The sequence below is a fragment of the Passer domesticus genome, chromosome Z, assembly GCF_036417665.1.
Source record: "Passer domesticus isolate bPasDom1 chromosome Z, bPasDom1.hap1, whole genome shotgun sequence".
NCBI lineage: Eukaryota > Metazoa > Chordata > Aves > Passeriformes > Passeridae > Passer > Passer domesticus.
The window spans coordinates 77,496,980-77,513,530 of NC_087512.1; the positions used below are offsets into that span (position 1 = coordinate 77,496,980).

The 16,551-nt window shown below is 43.2% G+C and overlaps 1 protein-coding gene and 2 long non-coding RNA genes across 5 annotated transcripts in view; 2 read left to right on the forward strand and 1 right to left on the reverse strand.

Moving 5' to 3' along the window:
* Positions 1-2,309, forward strand: part of LOC135291509 (uncharacterized) — a 25,223-nt gene extending 22,914 nt beyond the window's left edge. For both annotated transcript variants that reach the window (XR_010354321.1, XR_010354322.1), the window contains one exon: positions 671-2,309. This is a non-coding gene — a long non-coding RNA (uncharacterized LOC135291509). The remainder of the gene's footprint in view (positions 1-670) is intronic.
* PCSK1 (proprotein convertase subtilisin/kexin type 1) overlaps positions 1-12,119 on the reverse strand; it is a 27,846-nt gene extending 15,727 nt beyond the window's left edge. Inside the window, exons 1-6 of the mRNA XM_064405772.1 lie at positions 11,934-12,119; positions 10,388-10,492; positions 6,949-7,059; positions 4,592-4,738; positions 4,054-4,130; positions 2,358-2,446 (exon numbers count right to left, since the gene is read on the reverse strand). Coding sequence (XP_064261842.1) covers positions 2,358-2,446; positions 4,054-4,130; positions 4,592-4,738; positions 6,949-7,059; positions 10,388-10,492; positions 11,934-12,116 — 712 coding nt within the window. The 5' untranslated portion in view covers positions 12,117-12,119. The remainder of the gene's footprint in view (positions 1-2,357; positions 2,447-4,053; positions 4,131-4,591; positions 4,739-6,948; positions 7,060-10,387; positions 10,493-11,933) is intronic.
* Positions 12,120-12,242: 123 nt separating this feature from the next.
* Positions 12,243-16,551, forward strand: part of LOC135291508 (uncharacterized) — a 28,289-nt gene continuing 23,980 nt past the window's right edge. For both annotated transcript variants that reach the window (XR_010354320.1, XR_010354319.1), the window contains exons 1-2: positions 12,243-12,381; positions 13,383-13,530. This is a non-coding gene — a long non-coding RNA (uncharacterized LOC135291508). The remainder of the gene's footprint in view (positions 12,382-13,382; positions 13,531-16,551) is intronic.

Genomic DNA, 16,551 nt, shown 5'->3' on the forward strand with positions numbered 1-16,551 from the left:
ATCACTGCCTTGCCTTCCTGATAGTCAGAAATCCTGATTGCTCAAGTCAACTCAGGGATTTGATGACTGCAGTGATATTCCCGTAAGCAGATTCCAATTACATCCTCTTGCATAAACTCTTTTCTATTCTTGCTCCCATCATCAGTCCCACAAAATCAAAAACAGACAAAGCCCAAGGTAATTTCAGACACACATATATGTATCTGCCGGGCAGAAGGGCTATTTTTAGCAAAACGTCACTGTGCACGAACTCTCAGCCCAGTCCTTTGTGAAATGGAGCTTCTTAATAATTTAATTTCCATGGCAGCACCATGGAAATATCATAACACAGTGGTACAGTCAGGTAGGCACGAAAATACACATACCCTGATTTATACCAGAGGTGATCGATACACATTTCTCAGCTCTACAAAGACCAAGAGGTGAATGTTAAAGGGCACTGAAAGGTGTCAATTTGAAAACTGGCATGAAGAGTATTTTTTCTTCATACAGTGCACAGAGAAGCCCCTGGTGCTCACAGCCACAAAGTGCTGGAGAGGTTAGTCAATGTTGCAGAATAGGGCCAGGCATTGATGTGACTGGGGAGAACACTCAGGATTGTTAAACTCGGTACTTTCACAGAAAACAAACAACAAAAATATCAACGGGATGTTTTGTTTTACCCCTCAAGGCAAAGTTAAACCAACCTGTGTTGCTGAAGGCTGGAGAGCAAGGTATTCCCTTAAGAAGATATTGCTGACTATCAAAGAGAAGGCACTGGCTGTGGACCACTGGATTTGTCCAATATGACAACTGCTACAAGCAAACAGCCACTTAAGGAAGTCACCCTGAACTAATGTCAAGTAGAAGTGTGCAATCTGTCATTTCATGGATTAGGAAAAAGAAAAAAAAAAAAAAAAAAAAGGAGAAAAAACAGCCTCTGGAGAAATGAATCCTGTAGAACTGAGATCATAAAAAAGCTTCCAGCATTTAGCCACTTCAAATTTATCTGAACCTTTTGAAGACTTCTCTTCCACTGCTCTTTGAACATATTTTTCTTACACCCCTGTCTGGGTGTTAATCAGTCTGGTCACATCTAACAGCCTAAAATTTCTTTCAACTTTTCCATTCTTCCTCCTCCCCCACCCGAGTGTATGCTGCTTGCTGGGTAATATGGATTGCTGGACTGTTTTCCCTACTGTTATTTCCCTTTTCTAGATAAATCATCCCGCATGGATCTGTAGTTTGCATTTGCAAATGAGCACAGATCATATGCAAATAGCTGTGGAAGAACCTCCTCTGTAGATGCAAGAGCCTTAAAATATGAACACAGTGGGAGTTCAGACATCTTTGCAGCTTCATCCATTTTGCCAAGCTTTGAAAAATCTGACGTCTTCATATTATGAGTGAGATATTTTATTTAAACAGATCATGACAGCATAATGCATTATGGCAATGGCAACCTGCAAATCTGACATCCATGACAGCTCAGTGGAGTAACTGGGAGCCGACAAAACACCACGCTGAAATGGTGGGAACGACAGTTATGGGTGTCAGTTGCCACCCCTCATTTAAAAGGAAAAAGGGGGAAAAATGGAAAAAGAAGGACTGTGCAAATAACTTCCTCTGAGCTAAATAACCACTTGCAACTGATACTTGCATCATGATTATTTCATAAACAACTAGCAGATTGAATCACTGATTAAAAACCAAAAGTAAAATATTGATTGATGGGCAAGAAAGATTTTACTTGTTTTCAAATTTAACTTGCGGTGACAGTCGAGAAGGAAGGTGTTGAAACAAAAAGGACAGCAGTTTGCATAACTTGACTGACATGACCTTTTGAATGTTGTTGTGTAAGTGGAAACAATATGCTGCAAATATTGTTGGGTATAGTTTTGTGTATTCCTACTTTCACTCTACTCAATCCCTCTCCTTCCCTGGGTAAACAGTAATAAGTAATTAGTCCTTCATTCCTTAAAAGATATTGTCTTAAGTCTAGGTAAGTTATAAGTTGTTGCTATTATTGTTGTTGTTGTTAATATTATTAATTTTTGTTAATATTCTTAACATTGTTTATTACTATCATCATAATCATCATAATCCTCACCTATACTATTGCTGCAGTTGTTACATATTCTATCTATCTATCTATCTATTCATAACCAAACTGCAGACTTCATTAAAGAAATCCTGCCATGTACAGGTGTCATTCAACACTGTTGTTAGACAGGATTTTGACGCTTATAATACTGCAAAATAAATGTTTTCCGAGAATGACCAATCATTCAGATTTCAGATTAATGGTATCTGGCAACTCTCCGCATTTGTCTTGTTTCCATTCATATTAGAAATCTAATTATTTTTTGTTTCCTTACCTCCAACCCTGGAGTTGTAGGCTACTCCAACTCCACATTTTCTGTTGTTGGCTTGCATGGCAATTTCCCCTGCACACCGTGTCCCATGCCTGAATAAATACAGCAAGAATAAAGAACACATCGTAACATCTTTGTTGTATTGTTCAGAAAGACTCATCAAGGACCTTGATGTGTTCAAATTCTTCCTTTCAATTAATGCAATGCAATTATTGAAGAGCTTTTGAGCTGTATCTGCATGATACAAAAATACTTATTTCTCCTAAGCTTCATTAAATATAATTTTACCTACTTAATGCTCAAAGGAACATTTCCATGAGATGATAACTGTTTTCTTTAATCTTACTGCAGATATCAGTATTTTAGTGCAGTGAAAAAGTGGCATAAAATTATGGGGCTAAGAAGCTGTCTTCAGACAGAAACATGATACAAATATTTTTTGATCACACTTATTTTCTAAATGACTGCATTTATTTGGGATTTCAGAAAACGAGCCTTTAAAATGTCCCTGTTTTTTCTTGTAACAAAATATTTTCTATCCGATTATTTTCTTTTTCCATGGATGATTCTAATTCCTCAATACAGAAAGCCTTCCTCTAAGTCTCAAGGTAAGAGCACTGCATTATGTAATGCTACAGATTGTTTTTCAGTGACATGCTTCAATGCTTCTGGGCTGAATTCCATTTACTTATTAATAAAGATTAGAGACAATACAGGTAGATTTAAGAGATAATGACATCATAACAAGAGGATAATGGCTTCTTTCTCTAAAACAACACTGTAACAAAGTAGAAATGCCATTTTTCAAATGTCTTATTCCTGGATATATTATCCTCAGACTCATCTTTCTTTTTTTCCCCTCACACAATGATTTATGTTGTGAATGCTGCTGTATTGTCTGATAGGAAACAGGGAACCAATGCATCAGTTTCTTGCTATCTGTACTGAGTAGTGGCATTCTAATTTGTTTAAGAAATTGACTGTTTTGTGTACCAGCTTCTGGGGAGGCCCCTCCTATTCTCTTTCTTATGGTCAAAATTCATAACTGGACTAAGATGGATGTGCCCAGGTATGACAGACTCATCAAGAGACCTTTTTTATTTTTTTTTTAAATTCCCAGAGCAAAGCAGAGAATTGAAGTAAAGATATACTTTGGGAGCTATCATTCCAGAAACACCTAGAGACACAAGAATAGATTATTCCCTTCACCTTGAAGAAATACCTCAGCACCTTACACGTGACTTGAAGAAATTCAGGACATCACCGGGAGGTTACAATTATGAAATTCTTCATCTGGGAATTTTATCCCTGTGTTTATATCAATGTTATGTGAAAATGCTCCTACAAACTGGAACACAAGAGGCTCCTTCTGAACATCCAATAGTGATTCTTTACACTGAGGGCAACTGAGTACTGCCACAGGTTGCCCAGGGAGGTTGTGGCCTCTCCCTCCTTGGAAGTATTCCAAAGGCATCCTGGTCGTCCTGGACAGCAGTCTCTAGAGCTCCCTGCTTGAGCAGATGATCTTCAGAAGTCCCTTCCAAGCTCAACCATGCAGTGATTCTCTTACACAAATTCTTCCTCTTATAAAATAATTGCCACAGGACACCCACACAGAAATTTCTCCACTTGTATCTTCTAACACACAAACTAACACTGTGATGCTTTGCTCTCTTCAGACAGCTGTGAAGCTACTCACTTGTTTTCATTTGTTGGGTCGTATCTAGGGAAGGGATCAGGATCATTGTCATTGAAATCGTAACTTGCCCTTGGGTCCTACATGCAAAAAAAAAGAGAAGCAGAATTAATTTAGACAGCTAGAAAAGGCATTTCTAAATTGCTAACAAAATGGTTCGTAGAGTCTGAATTTATTTACTTGATGTGCCTCATACTGGCAGCAATCAAGCTGGTAGAATTTGCTGGCCATTAACAATTCCATAAGTTTTTCATGGAGCTTTAATAATTTAGCATTAAAGTGCTACATATGAATGTGTCTGGGAACTAAATCTACTGAAGAAAAAACAAAACAACAAAATATCTGCCCCACTACCATTGCTAAGTGACATTCAGCTTCCTGTGACACAGACCAGGTTCCAAATCATGCCTAAGGCGAGTATTTCAGTCTCTCTACTGCAGGAGCTGACTTGCAGAACAGACAATGAGCTGGGGAAGAGTGTCTGCTTATCAAATTTACAACTGGTTAATCTATTCCATGGCATTCTAATGCTCAAACTTACATAGTTAGCATAGATGTCAGTGTGATTCCACTCCAATCCATCGTCCAGGACTGTGATGACAACTCCCTTGCCGGTGAATCCTTTCTGCCACACAGGAATAACATGGAGATCCAGTTTGGGCAGGGATGGAGTAATTCTTGTATCTTGCTGTGGGACAGAATGGATTCAGATATCAACATTTTATCCGTTTTTACCAAAAATGTCCAAAGTTGTATTCTAAAGATGCTGTAAACAATCTCAGCCAGAACTTGTGTATTTCGCTCAATTTTTGCAAATACAAAAGAAAAATTAATTTCATCAAATACTTGTGGGGCTGAAAAATTTACCCCACTGCTTGAATTTCCCTGAAGACCACTTCTGAACAGAAAACATCTTGTATTTTTGGTAATTAGGCAGCAGAAAATGAAAGGAGTGGTGGGGATGCACTGATGGACCTTGGAACACTGGGTTAATAATCAGACCTGGGAATGTTTGTTCTTTCCATTTGATGAGGAGCCAAGACAGTGCCCGCAGTGCAGTGAGCTGGATTCCCTCCAAATGTGTTTTCTCCTTGGTCATTAAAGTTAGCCAGAGCAAAATAATTAATGGGTAAAACAATTAAGGTAGTCGTTTGGTTGGGAACAACTGTGTTGAATCACAATTTTCTCTTTACTACCCTCATTGCTGTTCCTGTGGTAAATCAGCTGGAAGTATGAATCATGGACAGCCTTCCCTTCTGCAGCAAGTTTTTTGAAGGGTATCTCTTACATGGGTCATTTTCCCCCTGAAATACTAAAGGAGCAGTACATACATCTAATTTAGAAAACGTGCTTACAGCCCCTGTAAAAGCAGAGATGTAAAAAGCACTTTCTTTCTGTTTCTCTGTGCACAATTACGTTAGCTGATGGCAGGTTTTCTGTATATCTTTTTTTTCCAAAGAAATACTGCATAAAATACAAGGTTTAGGGAAATAAATTTGTTATGGGGACGAAATTTCTTTATATTTTGCTACCTATATCTGACTCCTTCCATTTGGGGAATTATTTGAGATTTCAAGCTTTGTTCTCTTGAATCCATCAAATAATATTTTTTTCCTGGTGATGTGTGAAGGTACACAGGATAGAGCTAAAAGTGTTGCCATCAAATCATAAAAATAAGGTAATAGTCAGTTATTCACTACAGGGCAAAACTCATATTTTGGAAGAAAATATCTAACACTTTTATGCATTTAATCAGAAAAATTCAATGTTCATTGTGAAAAAGGCTAAGCAGTATGTTTTTGTTTCTCATGTGTGAAAACTAGAGGGAAAAGTAGTGAAAACCATAAATAGGTGGGAAAAGGAACTAAATCTCCTGGAGAGCAGAACATTGCCAGGTTTTTTTCCCCCTGACTGCTTTTATGAATCATGTGTGTGTTTGTGTATTTGTCCAATATAGATATCTTGGAAATGTCCTGCTTTTTTGGATACAGGCAAGGAAGAAAACAGACATTCTGGATCAAAGAAAAGCTAAATTCTTACAGATAACAATATTTTTTCTGTTCAAAATAAGTCTGCAGGAGTCCTCATGGAAATATTTTATGCTATGTGGTTCATAATTCATCTTCCCTAGCTCAAAAGAAGGGAAGCAGCCTAGAGTTTGGTATGATTTCTCTAAGATGAACTGAGGAAAAGTATTTCCAGCCACTCAGGCCCCATTTGTTCTTGACCTTTCTTTCTGATTTGTTATACCCACCTTTAATCCCATCCCTATTCTGAGTGGAAGCAATGAATCCTAAACTGAAGGTACAGCTAGATGCACAATGGAAACACAAGCTTTTGGAAGAAACCATGTAAAATCGAACTGATTGGCTGTATTTTTCATTTGACACATGCAGACAGAAACTGTGGAGCTCAGGAATTTTTTTTCCGTTAGGTTTTGAACATGTGAGTGATCTTTAGAGACCCTCTGATATATAAAGCATAGCCCATGTAGCTGAAGGTGCTTGTCACATGCATGCAGATGCAGATCTGGTGTATGTATTCTGCACTACCAATTTTAATGAAGAAATAGATGGCCAGCTTCAGATATGGTAATGGACTTCTTACAAAAAAAAAAACCTACAAACATTTGAAAATTATAATTTAAGTGGTTTTTAACTGTTAACCATTTGTGATATCATCCCTCCCCCATACTAATAGCAACTGAATTGGTATCTAGAATCTTTGTAGATGTGACATTCCTCTGTTATGCACAGAGATCACTCATTTTTACAACATACTCTAAGGAAAGGGACTCTTCATTTATTCCCCTTGGTGCAATCACTCTGACACTGGTAAAAAAAAGGCAGCTAATGGCATAACCACCTTCCCTCGTTTCACAGGGCAACAAATTCTTACCAGATACCACTGCTGATTCCACATAGGGTCGTTGAAAAGGCTTTCTGCTGAGTCTCTCACGGCGGCACGCTTAGTTCGCTTTTTTTCATACTGCTGCTCTGCCCACGACACCTGCGATTGTTTGTAAAAACATCATGAGTGAACCTCTTCAGTTTGGGACTTCCTTAACCTGGAGTATAAGGACTTTCATCACACAGAGAGATTTTGGTGCCTAAAGCAAAATGAGCAACATTCAGTACAGAGAAGAGGATTATTTAAACTGTATTCCATTGAGATTTAGGGAAGAGAACTTGGTGAAATCACAGTACTGTAGAATCAATTCACAGAAAGTTATTAAGTACAAGTTAACAAGGAATTCCTGTGAATGACAGAAGAAAGGTTTTTACAGCAAATAAAACCATGTAGTATGGCTAGAAGGTCAGCTAAGAGAGGGTGCTTACTGAAACAAGGAAAACCACAGCCTGCTTCTTTCTCCTATTTATCTTTTATTCATTCTCTATTGGGAGTGAAAAGGAAAGAAGAAAGATTATCTCTGGCTTTAGTCTAGCAATCATAATTATGCTGTTACTCACAGACCAGCTGGGCCTCCAACTCTCCTTCCTAGTGGTGTTTTGAAGAGTGGTCAATTAGCAAGCTACGAATATTAGACTAACTTCATCACTGGCATAATTCCACTTAAGGCAACCGAAAGCCAAAATGTTTCAGCGTGCTTTGATAAAGCATCACATGAGTTGCGCAGCCTCTGTGCACAGACACAGCAGTCTCTAAGGCACTAGGTTGTATTTCAAATGTGTATCGCCCTTGAATGCATTACTGAACCCAGTTCAGATGAAATCCTGATGATGATGCCTTCCTCTGTGCTGTGGGCTCTTTGTGGAAAGGGAATAAAACATTATTAGTTGGTCCTTGTATGGTCACTCTGACGCAGACATGTCTGGTCCTTTTCATCCCAAATTCCAAGCAGGCAAAGCAAACTCGGGTTCAGCAAGATTGCCAAGATCCTCTGACAAGCCTCGTGTGGAGGGTGCCTTGGATCTAATCTTTTACTTTCAAGCTCTGAATAGATTCTGTTCCTTTTATCTACTGTGATTGAGCAGCTTTATGATCCTGACATCTATCACCATATATGAGATAATAATGACTCAGAAGTTATGATTTAAAAGTATTATTTGATTAAAATGCAATTTTCTAGTGAAAGCCTAATGAAAATTCACCACAAGAACATAAATCCCTTAAAATTATATCTGCATTAGGCATGTTTACAATTCTCTTTGCTATATATTTAGTCCTAAACCCCCTACAACCTTTGTCATAGAAGATGAGTATCCTCATGCAAGCTCAGGTATTTTAAACTGCTCTATTGATATCTCAGGCCTTACACACTTGTGCACACATTGGAGCAATTACCTCTAACTCTCTTCCCTGCCCACAGCAAAGCTTGACCTCTTCACCACCCAACAGTAATTAGTAGTTGACAACTTCCATGCTTGTTATTTCTTTTCACAGTGAGCTAGTACAGCGAAGGGAAAAGAGCTGAAACTCCCAAGCACATGTGCCAGGCAAACAAGCAAAATGTTTGGCACTCAGCAGCTGGGTGAGGTTCCAACCATCCATCTCCACCAAAAGCTGAAGGCCCCATGACAAATCTCCAATCACTGATACATAAAGCAGTAAAAAAATTCTCAATTCAAATCTACTCACAAGAAAGTAGATTTGGAAACCAGCGCAAATACTAGAAGAAGGTAGGTAAACAGATAATTATATCCCTTCAATGCATTCACAGCCTTTATCTGTTTTACAACAAACACTATAGGAAGCAGATAAATATTCAGATTAGAGCCAAGTTTTGCCACAATTTTCACACTTAACATACCGTAAAATTCATGAAGGCGTTATACAGACAAAAACAGAATTCCTCTTTCTTTCTCTTTTTAAAAGTTGAATCTAAATCTTTTTAAGTAGGCTGCTGCTGAACAAGGGCAGCTCTTCAGAGCAAAGGTCCCTGTGTAACTACACAGCGTTACATGATTGCTTTGTGTTTATACACTTACGTAATGCATAATTGCACCTCATTTATTCATGGAATTAATTTGCATACTGGATGGTAAATAAAATGGAAATTGGAGTAAATTTAGCGAATCACCTGCAGCACTTTGAATCTAAGAATGTAAGGATGCAATAACGTCTGGTAGCAATATAACACAATCACTTCCATTCTGTTACAATTTTAGAATGTGATGCATTGAATACTCTTATTCTTCCCTGTGTAACAGATTCATTTGATGCAGCAAGCCCAAAAAAGCGAGAGACTGCACCCAAAACTCTGATCCTGAGCATCGTGCTAAAATAATATAGGACATGTGGTCATAGAGGCATAAATTGCAACTAGCTGAGACTGAATCTGCAGTTTTGGACATGCCCAAGTTAGGATTATTTCAACTTAAACTGGTAGACCAGTTCCTGTTTGCAAGGAAATAGATGAGATTGTACAATTTTTGAACAAAACAGGCAAAACAAACACCCTGTCTTGCCACACAGAATATTTCCTCCTAGTTGACATTTGCATCTAAAACCTCCAGATAGAAGATTACTCATTCTGAAGTGATTTGTCCTTATATGATAATTTGCTGGTTTTGACAACTGGGTTACTTCATGGTTTGGACAGCTCATATTGTCACAATGATTGTTGCAACAATGCTGATCTTAAAATCAAGTGTTGTTGTTGTGACATTTCCCAGAAAATAGTTTGTAAGAGAGGCTGACAGCTTTCTGGTCTGCTCTTTAAATTTGTCATGCACCTCAGTTTTTCATTATGGTTGCAAACAGAAATGCTTGTCTCTGAAATAAAGCCAGAAAAACGAGGGGTCTGTTTCACCAGTGGGTTGCACCTTAGACCCCTCTCTGGTTTTTCTGTGCTCTGATTGCAGTGGCAGATCATTGTAAGAAAAGACTGCAAGTCTGGAATGTGTGATGGATCCTTTGAGCTTGTTGCAGAAGCCAATCCAGCAGAGCATCAGCCCTTTATCCCTGCTGCTTTTTTTTTTTTAGTTAATATTCAGTCACTTTAAATCAAACCTAATTCACATGGTAATTGCACAGACGTGGCCTAATTAAACTTAGTGCATCTATGGATTTTTTACTTTGCATCCAGCCCCTTGGTTCCCTGTTCACATTTTCTTCAGTGGCACATCAGCATCTGAAATTCCGGTGCTGCACGTCTTAAATCTTAATTTGGAAAGCTCTTGTAAAATATGTGGTAAGGGAGGGTCGGGCTCTGCCTGTGAATGACGGAATAGTTAAGTATTATTCAGCACGAGTATGGATGGCTGAATATATTAGACTTGCAAAATGAGGAAGGCTTGCCTGTGACCTCTTTAAGAAGCTAGCGGTAAGGAGGCAGAATAAAAAAAAAATTTAAAAGAATGAATTCAACACTTACCCGCTCATCATCAGAAAGTCTCTTAGTGATGTGAATAGCACTTCTTCGGGACCGTCGTGGGTGACTCTTATGTCTGAATAAGTAGTGGTTTTTCAGTGATCCAATCTGTAAGACACAGGCATGCTTTAATTATCAGGAAGTATTTCCCCACTGTGAGCAAGTACCAACAATCAAAACCTGAAAGAATTCACGCTGCCTTGAAGACAAAAGAGCAAGAAACTAGCCTGTAGATATTTTAATCCAAACAAGGAAGCACTCCTCCAGTAACAAGTGCTTCTCTCAGCCTGCGTGCTGCTAGAGGAAGCCGGGGGAGTAATTTCATTTGGGCTGCTCAAGCGCAGTCATTACTACTCCAGGACTCAAGTTGCACAGCACCTGCACTAATGACCACTGCACTCACGGACTCACCCCGGCAAGGCCACATTTCGGCGGGCAGGTCGCTCGCCAGTTTTATCTGCTTTTTCCTGTGCTTCCCCTGGCCAGGTGAGAAAAAGCTTCGCGTGGCTTCAGACACCTCACTGCGGGGCTGGGTTGTGCAGGCACTGAGCAGCATTTTCACTTGCTCAGCGTCCAGCCAGCCACCGGGCGAGCCAGGAGCCCCGCGCTGGCTCTGAACACCCCACTCCCCCGAGGACGGGCTCCTTGACAGCTGTGGGGGCAAATGTACCGCCTGCAAGGGCAGAAGGACCAAACCCACACTGGCGGGGTCGCACCCACGGATTTGGGAGTTGAACACGGCGGCGCCGGGCCACAGGGGGCTGTCCGCGGACAGAACTCCGGCGCGGAGCCGGGCCGGGCCGGGGGCAGCAGGGTCCCGGCGCTGGGGGACGCCGTGCCCGGCACAGGACCCTCTCCGGGAGGTGAGACGAAGCTGCTCCCTCACGGCGGTTACTCATCCCTGACAACGCTGACGTCACAGCATCCCAAAAAAAGCGCCCGAGGGATGGCTGGAGAGAAGCCCCGCGATGGCGATGGAGCCGGCGGGGCGGAGGCGGCGCGGGGTCGCAGCCGACACCGCCCGTGCTCTCCTCCTCCTGCCCGAGCTGCCGGGCGAGAGCCGGGAGCCCGGCCCGGTCCCCTGTGGCACGGCGAGGTCGGTGTGCCCGGTCCCCTGAGGGGGTCCTGAGGAAGAGAGCGGTGTGCCCTGCCTGACTCTGCCCTGTCTCCTCAGGGAGAGCCAGCTGTAATGCCTGGACCCTTCCAGGGAGAGCCGGACCTGCGCCCGACCCTGCCCAGTCCCGCCAAGGAGAACGGGAGCGCCCTGCCCGCTCCCGTCAAAGGAGAGCCCGAGGTCCCCGGGGCAGTGCCGAGCCGCCCTGCCCCGTCCCCTCCGAGGGAGACATCCCTGCATCCCTGCCCGGGCGCCAGCGACGGCCCCGGACCCTGGGATGCTGCGGTGGGCGACCGGGAGCTTTAAAAACTCCCCGGAGCCCCGCGGGCGGCAGCCGGACACAAGTTTGAGGGAGCGGGGAGGGAAGGAGCCCGGCGGGATGGGAAAGGAGCCCGGCGGGATGGGAAAGGAGCCCGGCGGGATGCTCGGCCGTACCTGCCCCACCAGGTCGTAGTCCAGCTCGTCCGCGATGGCTCTGGCCGCGTCGGGGCCGGCCGGGATCTCGGCTGCCCACTCGTTGAGGAAGAGCCGCCCGGCGCTGCCCTCCCGGGGCAGGGACCAGGCTGCCAGGAGCACGGCCAGGGCCGCGCACCGGCCGGCCCAGCGCCGCCCGGCCATGGCCGCGGGACGCGGGAGGGACGCGGGCGGGATGCGGGGCGGGATGCGGGCGGGATGCGGGGCGGGATGCGGGCGGGATGCGGGCGGGATGCGGCGCGGCGTTGCTGCGCGGTAGCGCGGAGCGGAGCCCTGCCTGCCTGCCTGCCGGCGCCGCTGCCCGAGGCTCACAGACCCTCCGGAGCCGGAATGGAAATGAGTGTTTACACGTCAAAACGACGACAGCCATCCTGACGTCAAGTGTACCTGGCCCCCGAGCCGGGGGGAGGTGATTCCCGGGAGGGGGGAGCGCGGAAGCGAGCGGGATGGAGGCGGGGGGCGCGGGGGCGAAGCCCGGCGGGCCCCGGGGGGACGGGGAAGGGGACGGCGGGGGTGGCAGCGGCTCGGCGGGACGGGGGATGCGGGGTGGGGTCCCCGAGGGTCGGTGAGCGATGGTTCCCATTCTTTTGGGTGAGAGGCGAGACCCAGCCCGAGGCGAGGCGAGGCAGGAGCGCGGAGCCCGCCCGCTCCCATCCCGTGGCTGGTGGGTTTTCTGCCCCCTGCGAGAGCTTTGGCTTTTTTAGCTAATTTAGCTTTTTTTTTTTTTGTTCAGCTGGGCTTCCAGCCCAGCGGGCGGCACAGCAGGATTTCGGCGCATTGTCCCCCGACACCTGTGACACACCACAGAGGTGCTGCCTTTACGTGCACCCTGCCCACCCTGGAGATGGGGGCAAATATGTTTATTGTCAAATACGGTTATTAATTCTGTACAATTTCTCGTTTGAAAATAGTTTCAACTTTTATTCTATCAATCGCATCCGGTGGTCTGCACGTTGTACTTTTTCAGCAATTATTTCAATTTGTTAAACACTTATTTGCACATTTTCGTGTTGCATTTGCATTTCCCCAGCCCCTCCAGTTTTATTTAACATTCCCTCTACCTTTTCACTCTCTTTTCAAGTGCTAGAAAATGCTTCTAAAACTTTCCTGGTGTTCTCTAAATGCCCTTTTCCTCTGAAACCGAACCTTTTAGCATCTTCACTTTATGGTGCACTGTATTTCATTTCTTGATTCTTCTGACTTTTTGACTGTAAATTTTAGCAGGCTGGTTTTGGATTTGTGCTTCAACACTGTGCTTCCTTCCATTTATTATGGAGTGACAGATATGCCTGCCTTGCTCTTCACTGGCTTCTGAAATGGGAAAATAACCAAAAACATAAATATGAAACAATGAGGAGAGGAAAATATTTTAAAATATCATTGCTTCAGTGTCTGACATCTCATTCCCAGACATCACCATGAGAGTGGATGTGCTTCTGGGCATCTCCATGGACCCACAGGGATCAGGGGACTGTAATCACTGCCACTGCTCTGCCAGCTGTGAGAGTAGGAGCCTCAAATAACAGGGATATGAACGGATCCACGAGAGGGGTAAAGGGTGAGTGTGTAGTAAGTACACTAGAAATGCCAAGAGAATGTCAATAAATATTGATATAGAATAGAACACTGATAAAATGGCACTGGAACACCATCCTGTTGTTCACCCACGTTTGCTCTCTGCAACATGGTGTAACAACAGGTCAAGGTTCACCAAAGCCCAGGCAGCAAGCAGGGCACGTGGTTCCTGCTCATTTTAATTCATTTTATTCTCTGCATGATTTTAGCAGTGTTCACTGCCAAAAATATGTTTTCTTCACTTTCCTGGACAGATGCCTTAAAGATCCCTCTGTTCCATTTTTAGAATTGTTTCTGAGGCTTTATTTAAATGTGGCCACCTCACCAAGCAATTTCTGATTCCATGTGGGTTTTTCCTGTATGAGTGTTACCACCAGTGTTCTACTCAAAACACAAACTGCTTTTTTACCTCTCATTTCTCATCACTGACGTTGCAAGCTGTCATGGCTTTTTTATTGCATTTTGTGTTAAGAAATATTGTCTCCAAACAGAAATGAAATCAGAGTTGTATGTAGATATAATGACAATTTATATCCTCAAGTCTTTAAGTAGCAGTCAGAACATCTACATCCACAGGAGTGTTTTGAAAGTCTAGGCACTCTTTTCTAAGTGATGAATTCATTCAGTTGTGTTTGGTTTCTAAGAAATCCTTCCATGCAGGATGATGGGCTGTGTACAGAGCTCTGAATTGTGCTGGAGAATGAGTCTGTGCTACATGGACTTGGTTGTGTCATCCATTCAGGAAAGATGCTGTCCAATGCACTAAATTCCCATCTAATAATAGCACAATAAATAGGAACAGCTTGCTCAGCAGCATCAGGTGGAGTCAAAGATAATTGTTTTATGCTTCATAAACAATTTAGGCTTGTTGTTTATCAGTGAAATAATTATTTAGTCCCTACTGCACCCAGTGGTATTCTTCCCAAGTGTAAGATCTGAAATAAGGCTAGTTATTAAAATATTATTTCATCTTTATAACTTCAGGAATTCAAGGCAGACCTGCTTCCAAGGGATCCACATCCCAAAAAGGACCTGGTACAGAGGTTTTTTCCAATGGGAATCTTTACATTCTCCAAGCAGAAATATACCCTTGTAGACCTAGTGCTAAATATTCCTTGCACATAGGTAAGACATCTACCAATACAGCATGTAACACTGAGGGTGAAATCCTAAGTTACAAGGGCCGGGAGTTTACCTGAGTGTGTTTTTCTCCCTTATTGTCAAAAGGCATGCAAGTATTTGAGGTTGTAGCTGTGTTTTTGTACCCACGTCTGATCCTTCAAAGACTTGTCCATGAAATAGGGAGACAGGCTGGTTTTCAAAAGCCAGGCACTTACACACAACACCCTATTTCCTTGCCTGATAGAAGACACGACTTATTTAAACCTAGTAATCCTTATTCAAAACTCAAGGCCATAATCTCGAGCCCAGCTCTCTGCTGGCTGCCACGGCATCTCTCCAGACATCTGTTCCTGGTGTGGGCATCACTCTCTGCAGCTGGTACCCTGTGCCTTCACCACATCCACACTGACGTCCAACAGACCCACCCCCTCAGCCAGAAGTGTGCAGTGGGGAAAGCTGGAGGAGTTCAGGAGCTTCAGCACCTCCGAATAGTGGCCAGAGCTCTGTGAAATTTATCTGTTACAGGGTGGGAAGCACAGGCATGAAACTCTGCAAGCTGTGAATTGAGTACCCCAGGAAGGGATAAAGTGAGAAAGATGCATCTCTTCTTCTTCTCCTTCCTCTTCTTCCTCTTCTTCTTCTTCTTCTTCTTCTTCTTCTTCTTCTTCTTCTTCTTCTTCTTCTTCTTCTTCTTCTTCTTCTTCTTCTTCTTCTTCTTCTTCTTCGTGTATCTCGTAGGAGAAGAGGGACTGTCTTCTTGCTGAGGCAATTAATGAAAGAGCAGAGATAAACAGGAGCAGGACATAAGGAAAACCAAAGGCAGGCAGAAGCACTCTGTTTATCTGCAGGAAAATCAAAAGGGTTCACGAGGATGCCACTGTTTTATCATCTTGTTTTGCTGCAAGTATGTTTTGGATGAAGAAAGGTATTATGTAATGACATTTTCTTTTAGATCAGTGACAGTGTAAAAGCCAGACAGATTCATCTCTGATGTCATATCTTGATAAGCCCATTTGATTTTGTAAGATCAAGCCAAGGATATTTTTTTTCTACCCACAGAGCTTGCTTTCAACATGTAAGCTGAATTTGGGTTAAAGTACTGGTAGTTCTTGTCAGGTAAACATCAAACCCTCTTTGTGAGAAACAAAAAGAGGTATGTTTAGGGAGCAGGAGGAGCATATTCCAAACATGTTACTGGGTCCCTGCACACACTGCTGGGTTGGCAGAGAGAGATCAGACCAGGTCTTGACTCTGGGAATCTTCTACCACCACAGACAATCAAAGCAGAGACTTCTCCTGTCCTCTGCAAGACAGGAGGAGTGATGCAGAGACAGAGACACATGCTGGGGGGAGCAGATCAAAAGATCAAAGCACAGGGACCAACATTCAGCCCAGTCCTGGAATAAGTATTTTGGCTGCTGGGTATCACCAGCCTTCACCTCTTAAGGGTGGCCCTCCAGCTGTTCAGCCACCTTTCCTTTTTTATTTTTCCTACAAGTGCAGTCACCCAGGAGAACAAAATCTTGTTGAAAACCTGTTATGTAAAGGGACCATTGACATTTCTGCCTGTGCCTCATTCCGAAATCTTCCTGGTTTTAATGCTGCAAGGCCAGTAGGTCTTACACAGCTGTTGGGAGATAAATGTTGGGGTTTTTTTTCAACACAAAACTTCAGGCTGTAAAGTATAAAACCAACCAGGAGTTGATACTATCTCACTGTTTCTATTTGAACGGTCCAATTTGAGGATGTTAACACCATTCAAATGGGAATTTGTATTATATGTGGCTTTAATTTGCAAAGTCAGAGCACCACACTTTAAAACACGAGTAGCTGGAAATGCAGCTTGACGCCTGAAGTGCTTGTGGTGGCTGCTGCAGCTTAA